Genomic DNA, 11,587 nt, shown 5'->3' with positions numbered 1-11,587 from the left:
AAATATCATTCTTAATTTTCAGTATGTCTTGGCTTTGCCATCAAAGTTAAACAGAAATTGCATTTTTTTTTTTTTTTTTGGTGCTTAATTCAACAGAATGGAGCTGCAGGGTGTAAATCAGTAGGTTAAATGTTTATTCCAATGCTAGGCAAAGTCTTTTTTTTTTTAATTATTATTTTATTTTAACAGTTTCATAGAACAGCATAAGGTTCTCCAATAGATTTAGGTGGTGAGCTAACCCTTCTCAGGAGGCAGAGGAGTATGGCACAGATGGGAGATGGACTCCCACGGAGCTGAAATTTCTCACGGAGTGTCTGAACAAGTGAGGAGTAAAGGCTTGGTATCCCTTAAGCTCTTCAACTCTAACTACACTGCACTCCCCAAGAACGCTGTCTCCTCTGCAGCACGAGTTGTCTCACGTGCACTTTTTCGCCCAGTTGCATTGGCACAAGGCATCCACAAATTGCAAATCGCCCCTCAGCCTCCAGCAGGGTGGAGGTGTAAAGAGAGCAGAGTGCTGTTCACCCACACTGGTGCTCTGAATGCTCTCTCTTCTTTCCTTTAAAAAAAAAAAAAAAAAAAAAAAAAAGAAAAGCAAAACCACAAAAAACCAACAAAGCGAGAGTTATAATTGAAGATGCCTTGTTTCAATCATGACTTAGTTAATGGAGTGAACATTGTATAGTGAGATCAAGACATTTTAAAAAATATAAATTTTTTCAAAACACTCTCTGGCTTTTCCCACGGGTTGGGGAACATCAGTGCTCTGGTTCTGCATCCATGCAGGTCTCCCAGGGGTTCTGGGGGAAGCGAGGCAGCGCAATCAGGAGGAGGACAATTCCGAAGATGAAGAGCAGAACGAAGGAGGCACAGGCACAGGCAAAGGACCAGGAGTAACTGTACTCAATCCAGACTGTCTCCTTGCTGTCAATCATCCTTTTCACAGATTGTCTCATGACTTCAACGGAGATGATGATGCAGAGACCTGAAGGAAGATGAGAGCAGTGGGTTGAATAACCAGCTGTCAATTTTTCATCCTTAACCACCTCATCTGCCTCTTAGCATACAGGAATTGCAGTGAGATTCACAGGTGAGTCATTGACTCGAATGTTTGAAGGAACCAACGCCAGCAAGTACTCAGATCTCTGCTATAGCCTAGGCTATGTAAGTCAGCCGGTGACTTGTTGAGTGTTACCTTTTAGGAAGGCTTGGATGGGAAACTCAAAGTGATGAAGGAATAATTGCATTCCTCAGGGAGCTTTTCCAAAAGTAGAATAAAGGTGTTATTGAGGTGACAATTTGCACCTCTGTCTTTCAGTCACTGTGGCATGTCAAGGAAGTGATAGTTCATGTAAAAATGTGATCTTTGTATTTTTGGGAGACAGCTGCATATCTTGGGCCTGGATCAGCTGTTTCTTTGGTTTGAACCTTAATGTGTTATTGTGCTTAGACTGAATGAGATGGAATAGTGACTGCAGCCAGCACTGAATGTGTTAGAAATGCCCATTTTAAAAGTAGTTGGAGAAAATACAGACAGGCTGCTGGGTAAAGCTGAACAGGACATTTCCAGAACTCTTCAATTGGAGCTCCATATGGAGACTTGTAGTCTCACTGTAACAAACAAAACAATGCCATTTTCTGGGCATTTTCAGAAGTGTTTCCATCCGCCCAGGGTTTATCTAAGTTTCTTGATATTGTAGTATGAGCCAAGTGCAATTAAGTGAGCAGCGACCCTTGTACCTGCAAAGGTGTAGAACATGGATGCTGGCTTCAGCAGGTAGTCCCTCTTCTTCTGGAAGGATAAGAGGACGCAGATTGTTCCAATGATGGCAAAGCCAACACTGAAGATGGCAATGGCTGCAGCTGAAATGCTGTATTCTGCCAAAGCAAAGGAAACACAAAAAAATTGTGAATGTCTGCAGATTTTGAGCATGCTCCCATCAATGGTTGTGACTTTTCAGAAGGTCACTCAGAGAAAAATGTGTCCTGATGCTACAGAAAGGGGACTCTGACAAATCCAGTATTTCCCTAAAATAAAAGCAGGAGGAAGTATTGGCCATGTATCTTTGGAATGCAAAGGACATAAAAACAGAAGAGGGGAAAATCATTTTATTAACACTTACTGAAAGACCAAATGGCACCTGTGTTAGCCTGAAGAAGCTCTGGACTGGAGCCATTTTAGCTCTGCTTCATGGATGTTATTGCTGAAGGCTTCTGGGCTCCACGCTCTCATTTCTTCCACCACTCCACACTCTGCTCTCAGAGTAAATAAGCAGCTCTGTGCTATTTTTGTGCTAGGTCTGTACTGCAGGGCCTCAACAAGGCCCCTGTGCACGGTGCTGATGCTGTACCAGTGCAGGACATTTGTGTGCTCCAGAGGGCTCAAAATCTGAGCAGGCAACTGAGGCAGGAGGCCAGAGGTGAACTGTTTGCACAGCCTCTTTATTTTCATTTTTTTAATATATTGTCTTTAAGAAAAAGAATTCCAGCTCTATGAAAACTCAGCTTCTTCAGGGCATAGGATTAAGCCCATAAAATATCCTGCTTTTTTGCTAAACCAGCTAAGATGCACCATAGACACTTCACCCTGCCGAGGCACAGTTCAGTGCCTGGACGGAAGGGAAGAATCACTAATTAAATAATTCAGGCCTTCATTTACATATTTCATTCGTTTTCATATCAGTTTAAGATTTAGCACATGTAGCCATGCATGAATATCACAATATCTGATGATATTTGCCTTTCAGCCCATTTAAAAAAATATGTCTTCCAGGCAAAATCATGAAGAATCTTTTTGCCTGTTACTAATTAGCTCCCATCAAAATGGAGCTATTTCTGTGAAAGGGAAAGCATATCACTCTTTGTTGTCTCTGCTTTTCATACCACTATTTTACTATAATTTCTTTGATGTTTCTCTTTTTGGTTTTCTTTACTATGTGCTAGAACTGCCCAAAACAGTTAGCTTCAATGTAAAATCATTTGCTGTAGCTTAAGCTTTTTCTTTCACTCTTAAGAAAAAAAGTTCTTCCTGATGTTTTTTTTTTCTTGAAATAACAAAGAAGGCATCAGATATGTCTTTAAGATCAGATGGCTGGACCTAATAGTATATCAATAAACAAGAGCAGGTAGCTCAGGTATATGCTCTTCTATTAATGCAAAATTCCCAGTCTTTCCTGTCTCAGGCAATTGCTTTTTTAGAAAAGCCGTGTGCAGGCTTTTCTACCATTATCATTTCTACTGGAAACAAAGCAGACTGGTTAATATGTGTAATGTAATCATCAGCTCCTTTACTCCACACTAAAATATGTTGTGTGGCAAAGTGGAAAGGAATTTCTTCTTAATGAGAGGGCAAGAAAGAGAGCAGTGCGTGCTGAATGCTAAAAATATTTGGCTTTATCAGGGACTTACTAGAAATGTGAAATTTGTCTGCGGAAGGCAGTTTTCAAAATCCATGCTGTGTAAACACCAACTATATGCGTCTTTATAGGATCTCTGTTCCTTCCTTCCATTGATCACTCTGGCTTTCACCTGACTTTCATATAAAATCAATATCAAGCATAAAACTCCTGATGGTCTCCACAGAGCCTCTCTACTTCTTTTCAGGGTCAAGACTCTGCTTTGGGGTGAGGTTTATTTATTTAGATTTTATTAACCTCTTTTTCCTTCCATGGTAAAGTCTCGGAGTGTCACGGATAATGCTGATGTGATGTTAGTTTTATGCTGGCAAGACATTTTGCAGCGTTTGTGGTGGTGTCTGATAGAAATTCCTCTACTGTTTTCGGTGGAGCCAGGATTGAGCCCTCATTTCAGGTTCCCCATCACCTTACATCTTATGTGCACCTCAGTTCGTGCAATGGCAGGAAAAAGTTTTCAGGATGATTCTTACCTTTCTGGGTGGTTACTTCAAATATCTCCGAGCTCTCTCCTGGAGTAAAGTGCTTGAAGTAGGAGCAGATTTGTTCTGAAAGAGAAAAGGAAATTTAATTTTGTGCACTTGGGAACCTCTGATAAAATGTAGTAAAATGGATTTTGCTTTTTATTAATATATCAGACTCATGGTGTTTTTAGGGTAAGGACTAATGGGATCTCATTTCTGCTGCAGATATCCAGCAAATACTTTTTTTAAGAGCAAGAATAGCAGCAGGAGACCGATCTCAAGGATTTGGGCCTTGATCTATCAGAACACTTCAGGAAGTGCTTAAATGGCCCTGACAGTTGTGCTTCCCCAGGTGTCCTCTTGGGAACATTTCCCACAAAAGAACGATGTGGAGTCAAGCTGCCAGTTTGACACCTTCCTCTAATACCTCCACTTTGCTTGACATGTTGTGTCAGTCATTCTGCTTCAGCTGAACCCCAACCCACCAAGGCTGAGCGGAGGGGACGGTGACATGGAGAAATCCGAGCTGGCTCTGTTTTATTTGGGAGCAGACAAGTGGCACGTGCCTGCCAGGCAAGCCACTCTGGCACGGGCATGGCCTCTGCTGCCTCTTGTAAGCCTCTCCTTCCAAGAGCTTTGCACACTGATTGCTCTTCTATTTAAAGCATGAATTACAGATAATTTTTCTCATTCTTTCTTAGGCCATCACTCATCCCTGCCTCTCTGTGGCTGTGTTTCCTGGTGATGAGACCTGCCGTGCCTGCAGCAGAGCTGGCGTCTCCTCTCGCCTCCCCTTGTCCCTGCCCTCCTGCTCCAGAGTGGTGCTGGCTGTAGGAGGGTCACAGCTCTCATGATCAGCCTGGACTCCAAACAGGGGGGGTGAAGTGTCCCCATCCACCTTCTCCCTCCCTCTCCTTCCCTTCTCCAACCTGTAGGCCCTGCATGGTAGCGACTTGTAGGGAGATATGCCCCAGTCAGCAGCCTGGGGCAGTTTGCTTTGTGGGGAGGGTCACTATGGGGGGCCCAGAGGTGAGGATGCTGCAGTGTAGCAGAGCACGTGGTGTTTTACTGAAAGGGCTTTTTATGGCTGTCAAACCAAAAAGATAAAAGTTATCTGAAGCTGCAGACAAAAGGCAAGGGAAGGCCATACGAGTCAAGGGGAAAGAGGCTCTCACAAAATGTGGCTTCACCAAAGTTCGCTCCCATCAGAGCAGTCTGCTAAGTTAATTTGATGATAGTGGAGTTAGTGGGAATTTACTGGATTTTCCTCATCTGAACTTCATGTGAACACACTGCCAGGTACATGGGGTGTTTATAGAGGAGTTAGAAGATGAACGGGGATTGAGGCAGTGGGATGGAAGCATGTTGGGTGGAAGCAAGCTGGAAGCTGAGCCTCTCAACAGCATACATGGAATTTCGGGGTGGATGTAAACATGCAGGAGAAATACTGTTTCAATTAGATGGATACAAGTAGACAAACAAACAGTTATAATCTAGTCAAGAAAATCTTGAGGCTTTAAATTAGAAGAATGAAGCTTCTCGCTGGCTTTTGCTTTCTGCACCTGCTTTCTCGAATGAGACACAGGGCAGGACCAAAACGCTCAGCATATGGAACTCGGGCTGTTTTCAAAGACCTGGCATGGCAGGGCAGGTTGGGGCTGGGCGTATAAAGTTCCATTGGCTGGGGTGCCTTGGAGATACTCAAAAGCCATCTGGATGAGGTCCTGGCCAGCTTGGTCCAGGTGATCCCACTTAAGCTGGGATTGGGCCAGATGACCTCCAAAGGTCCCTTCTGACATCTGGGCTCCTGTCTCAGCCACACTGAAATGTGTTTCTGCATGTGCAGAGCCAGCTCTGCTTTCAGCATCCCAGTGGGATGGGGAAGGGTCTGGCCACCGCTTAGTGACTCGAAGCTTTGGCAGCAGCGGGGTGAGGATGAAGGATGTCCTCACTATTTATAACCTCTTTAATTGAAAACTTGGAGGGGTACGGGGCTGGGAGAACAGTTGCTCACAAGGAATTTGGCTGGAGCTGGGCAATCACAGAGTCACGCTGCACAGCGCCAGCTCTGATTGCACTATTCTGCCAAGCTGGGCTGCGGAGGGCCTGCTCAGCACCACCCAGCACCACTCCTGCACCCTCTGGTTTGACTCCCATGAGATGGGGATCATGCCAAGGTTGCATGAAATACCCACCCTGTGTGTGCAAGGGGCCACCGTTAACTCCAGCATCTCCTGTCTGTTAAATAACGGAGCTAGTGCTACCTTCCAGGAGGTGCTGGGAGGAAATCTGTGAGGACTCTGTGGTCCTGCCCAATGTCCCCTCTGTGCTGCCCCAGCACAGGCTGCAGCCGTGGGCCGATCCTGAGCAAAGCCCCTGGTGCAGGGTGTGCTGTGGGTCTCTGCCTGGAGGGCACAGAAAGCATCTGTTTATTTACAGCATTAATTTCTCAAGGCAAGAAGATACCAGAGCACTGTATGTTACCTGGTGGTTTTTTTTTTTTTTTTTTTTTTTTTTTCTTCTGTCATGTAAATGGCAGATTTCAGAGTTACTGATTCAAGATTTACTTTCTCTTTCCCAGGAGACAGGGCAATTCCAAAGCAGTGTTTTTGGGCCCATTAGTGAAAGATTCCTCTGAGATGCTGCTGTCTACTTAATTTTAAAAGCTGACTTTTATTTCATCTGCAGCTTCTCCTTGCTGGAGACTAGGTTAATGTTCAGCTCTGGCGTCTCCTGACCTGTTCTTTATTAACTCTGCAAATGACTGGAGGAAACGTAGTTGAACTCAGAGCTCAATATCTAAAATTGCAAATTTTGAGGCTCAGACCGGAGGCTATATGGAGGCTGTGTGCCTCTGCCAGTGCCTGAGTGGTGCCTGTGGCTGAGTGTCCAGGTTGGTGACCTCAGTTTGGGAATCCTTTCATTCCTGTGCTAAAAGGGAGTGAGGAGGGATGAAACTGAGATGCTTCATCTTGGATTGACTGTTTTGGCTTTTAATTAACTCCCTGAAAAGGCTGGTGTCAAAGGAAGCCCCAAGCATGCTAATTATCCAAAGCCTGAGGTGAAGCCATCGATGACGGTGTGATGGGGGCTGCAGAATGTGTGGCTGTGCCAGGTGAACCAGTACAGCCCAGTCCACCCTCCAGTCTGCAAAGGCTAAGCAGAGGGGGGACACATGGAAATCTCTTTGAGAGAGAGAGTGAGACTGCCGGCAGAAGGAGCTGCCCCTGTATTTGTGGCTGACAGCACAGCTCTGCAAAGGTGTGATCAATGTGGCTATCATATAAGTGGGTTAGCTCTAGGGAAGGTGCTTTTGGAAAATGCATTTTGATGTGGGAAAATATAGCCAGATTGCTTTTGGTGAAGTGATATATTGTTTTCAGTTTAAAGACACTTTTGGTGCTCTGCTGAGCTGGGAATATCTATATCAACAAGGTTCCCTATTATTCAAGGCACTTCAGTCCCTCTCTGGTGCCATCATGAATTAGAGAAAAGCCCATTTGTGTCACAGCACATTTACATAATGGATAGGATTTAAAATAGGTTTTATAATGGATGAAAATTCTGTGGCGATCTTTGTTTCTCTCCACCCCTAATCGTATTCTCTCTGCCACGGGGTCACCTCCGTGTGCTGATGTGACCAACCCAGGAGCTTGACAGTCATTGAGGCCGCGGTGAACTGCAGGGACACAACGTGTGCTGTATCACACACCGTCCTCCCCGTTCCAGGTCAGCTGCCCTTACAGCCCTCCTGGCCCCTTCCCTTCAGATCCATCACTCCTGGATGACCACTGTGAAGGGGGAAACGGGACAATTCATCACCTTATTCATGCAGGGCCTGCCTCTCCTGCTGCTCTCCATGGGGCTGCACAGCACCTACTGTAGTCACAAGATGCAGCAGAAATGCACAGCACTGAACTACTGCTGAGCCTCATGCGAAGGACGTGCTGAGAGCCCATGAGATGTTTGGGGTCTGCAGGGTTTCCAGGTGGCAACCACCACCCACCAGCATCAGAGTGACAGTCTGGGAAGGGGCTGGAGCCCACCTTGCTCCTGAATCTGAGATGGACACAAGCACTGTTGTGGATGGTGAGAAAATCCAGGATGAGCGATGCTTTTAATCTGAGGTCTCTACTTGTGGTAATCCTGGGGGCAGGACCTGCTGCTGTGCTTGGAGGAGGTGTCAAGGTGGGGACTGAGCAGCAGAGGGGGAGGCCCTGGGCTCTGAGCTGGCCAACAAGCCTGGGGAAGGGCTTTGAATCAGAGTTTGGGGATAGTTTAACTTCATACCAGTCTTGCAAAGAGAGTTCCTTGTATGGACACAGGGAACAAGACAGCCCTGCTGATAGCCAGCTCTGTCTAGTATTTTCCTCTCTGTCTCCATCTCCCTAAGCCCCTGTTCCCATACTTACAAGGTCCTCTTTAACCTGCCTGCAGCACACTTGGCTATAGAACATCCCCGCTGCTGCACAGGAGCACACGTTTTAGGACAACACTTACACTGGAGTGCCTGGCAGTGGATGCGAACCATGTCCCACTCAGGGGTAAAGTGCCCCAATGGGCCACTGACCACCGTATTTGTCTGAATTTTCCCAGTTTTAATGGCCATCCCCCTGGTCCTTTAATTTCTTACAGCAGGACACTGAACCCTTTCCAATTTGTCAGCATCCTCGCAAGAGCGCTGTAAAATTTAAAAGCTCTGCCTAAATCACAGATCTGCTTTGTGGACTGCAAGCCAATGCATCCTGCACATTTTGCACTGTGCTGAGCTCAAAACCTAATAAATAATGCTAATCGTGCCATCCATTTCCTTCTCAGGGAGTGACTGGTAAATGGTTATTAACGCAGTGATAAATTCTGATGTTTCTTTTCCAGTCCTGGCAGTGATGTCTGACTACATCTCACAATTTTCAGGAAAACAAATGTCCACATCTCCTTTGCTCCCTGGTGGTTCATTCACGTTTTCTTGACCGCTGCAGGTTTCACAGCCACGCTGTTTCCCTGCTGATATCTCTTCCCAGAAGTGTGAAATCAATCCAACGCGTACCATGCGGGCACGGTGGCATTTAGCAGCCCTGACCTGCAGGGACCAAGCCCTCCCCACCTCCCCACGTGGGGTTTTCCGCCTGAGCAGAATGGGGATTAAAACTATTCTATAACAGAGGTGAGAAAGCAATGCCCTTTCAAGTCTCAGATGCTGCTTTTGACACAGGACACCATCTAACTTCCAAAATATCTTTAAAAACTGAGGAACCACACCAGCCTTTTTTGTGTGGGCTCAGCCTCTCCACGAGCAGCCATTTGTTTGTGGTGCCCGGCAGAAAGGCAGTGCCGGGATGTGACCCATGCCAGTGAGAGCACATGCTGATGTCTGTCAAAGCCAGGAGCTGCTTTCGTGCTGCCCTGGCCACAAAGCTGCTTTTTGGAGACAGCTGGATATTTATGAGCTTTATATTTACCCTGCAGTTGTGCACTTTGGGTGTTTATCAACCAATTTCTATGATTTTCCTTTTGTGGGAGTTTTGCTCTCCGTGCGAGGAAAGGCAGAAGATGTTTCCAGGCGCATAAGTACCTACGCGAGAGACATCAAGCACACGGATGACACACTCCCAAATTTGGTTAGAGGCAGCTCTGAATGCAGCAGCTGAGCTCCTCTCTCCAGAATACATAATTTGGCCAAATAGGTAAAGAATCACGGTAACATTCAGCAAGCACAGGCAGCAAGGTTTTTTGCAGGAAATTTTCAAGCATGTGCTAACATATATATTTTATTTCCAGCAGCGAGGCTAGCGTGAAGGCAATCCTGTTATTTCTGTTCTGGAAAGAGTCCAGTTCTCTATTAGCCTTCTAAAACAGCAGCGCGGCTCAGTCACGGATGGGGAGTGTTGGTGCACGCGGTGTGAGCGGTGCTGACTTTGCGATCCGTGCACGTAGCGAGCTGCTTTTACCAGGGGAATGCCATCGGCTTCCCAGTAAGCAGCTGAGCTGCTCCCCATCGGCTGCTCTGGGAGATCATGGAGAAAGAAAAGGGGTAGAGCCAGGCTGCCACCCCTGTGGGTCCGGGGTGCAGCAAGCTGATGAGGGATTGAAGCTCAGTGCGCGACTTTTTAGAAGTTGGCAACGCATCCAGCAGCTCCCTGTTCCTCCCTGCCCTGAGAAATGATTGCTATTGAAATAGCTCAGGGGCAACCTGTTGCTGGCTGTGATCAGGCTTCGAGGATGCAGGGATCAGGAAACCCTAAGGACCCAGCTATGTCTGTTAGAGCCACTCCTGTAAATCCTCTTTCTGCTAAAGCTCTTGCTTGCTGCCATCAGCATGCCTGGGTGCTGTGATACCCACCACTGATATCAGTGAAATTTCCTCCATCCTGATTCCACTCTGATTTCCACCGTGTCTGATCCTTTTCCCCTTCTACCCTCCCCTGTCATTGCACAGGAGCCGATGACTCAAACACGGCCGCAGACATACGTGCAAGGCAGCACCACGCAGAGGTACAACGAGATGGAGGGAAGCGAGGTGCACCCGCAGCCCAGCACAAGAACACAGCAGCGTGCAGCCCGGTGCCAGACTGCGAGCCGCGGGGACACGGGACGTATTTGGTTCCGCCCCGTCCTGCAGCCTCCTAAGCAAAGCCTGGCGGGACGTCCCATGCACGGGTAGGGGGCTGTACGTACCTCCTGGCAGACTTATGGGCCCGCAGCCCTTCTCTTTGGGACCTTGCTGCTGCACATAAATCTGTTTTTTGCAGAGTCGCCATAGCCCGAAATGAGCCGCTTCGCAGGTGGTGTTGTAATTCTCCACTTTGGGGCTCAGCACGGCCCAGTGGTCAGTCACTACGGCCGCGAAGAGCAGCGAGACGCCCACCAGCAGCACGCAGAAGGTCAGCCGCACCTTCAGGGATTTGCTGTCGTCCATCCCTCCTCCGGCCAGGGCTCCTGGGACCACCACTCCCAGGCCGTGTCGCCGGGGCCGGGGCCGCTCTGCTCTCCCGCAGCAGCCCTGCGAGGGCTCCCGAAGTGCTGGCACGTCTGAGCCTTCGCAAATGTCAGCCCCAGCTGCTGGGCTGTGTCAGCCGCTCCAGCCAGGAGGCTATTAATGCACGTAACGAGGAAAGCTCAGCTTTCCGTCCCGTCCCGCGTTTGTTTTGGATTCCCACGACCAGGCGGGTGCTCCTTCAGAGTCGCTACCGCTGCCGCTAAAAGGCTCTAATCTGCTGACTTGCAGCATGCCCAGAAATAGGCATTGATAGGATGATTAACTTTTCAGCTAGGTTCTAAAACATCTGTGTTTATAATAGCGTTGGGACTGAGTTCAGTCTGATCCTAAATAGCTTAATAACAGAGCCAGAGCCTACAAACCGCCTGCGCGCGCCTGCAGACTGTGGCCATTCCTGCATGGAGAGGTTCAGAGCTGGGAGTCTGTCTGGAGCGGAGCCACTGGCACAAGGGCAGAGCATAAAGAACGTGGCAAAATAAGCTAACTTATTCATTGTATTGTTTATTCTTAATCACATTTAATTTTGAATTATCCTAATGTATTTTGAGTGGTCTGGAGGAGTGTGTTTTGGTTCCCTTCAGAAGGAGCTAAAGGTTTTAGACCCTGCTCTTGTTATATTTAAGGGTCAACTTATGAAATATTATAATGTATATATATATTATAGTGTATATTATAACATGTATATAATATATAATATTAGATATTATCCCTAT

At 47.0% G+C, this 11,587-nt stretch overlaps 1 protein-coding gene across 1 annotated transcript; it reads right to left on the bottom strand.

The window, feature by feature from the left end:
• Window positions 1–520: 520 nt before the first annotated feature.
• CACNG1 (calcium voltage-gated channel auxiliary subunit gamma 1) lies at window positions 521–10,931 on the bottom strand. Its single transcript, XM_084298418.1, has 4 exons — window positions 10,553–10,931; window positions 3,887–3,961; window positions 1,741–1,878; window positions 521–985 (listed from the first exon to the last, which is right to left on the bottom strand). Exons 1-4 carry the CDS (start codon window positions 10,791–10,793, stop codon window positions 759–761), a joined length of 681 nt encoding a protein of 226 aa, XP_084154544.1. The 5' UTR covers window positions 10,794–10,931; the 3' UTR covers window positions 521–758.
• Window positions 10,932–11,587: the final 656 nt, after the last annotated feature.

This window comes from Netta rufina (assembly GCF_964035555.1).
Source record: "Netta rufina genome assembly, chromosome: 19".
Taxonomy (NCBI): Eukaryota; Metazoa; Chordata; class Aves; order Anseriformes; family Anatidae; genus Netta; species Netta rufina.
Note: the sequence above shows the minus strand (reverse complement) of the source record. Positions and strands in the feature narration are given on the sequence as shown.

Excerpts from the sequence above, each read along its gene's own strand:
- CACNG1 (XM_084298418.1), bottom strand. The coding sequence starts at position 10,793 with ATGGACGACAGCAAATCCCTGAAGGTGCGGCTGACCTTCTGCGTGCTG. Across the intron at positions 3,962-10,552 it reads GCCCATAAGTCTGCCAGGAG|AACAAATCTGCTCCTACTTC; the intron begins GTACGTACAGCC and ends TTTCTCTTTCAG. Across the intron at positions 986-1,740 it reads CATGTTCTACACCTTTGCAG|GTCTCTGCATCATCATCTCC; the intron begins GTACAAGGGTCG and ends ATCTTCCTTCAG.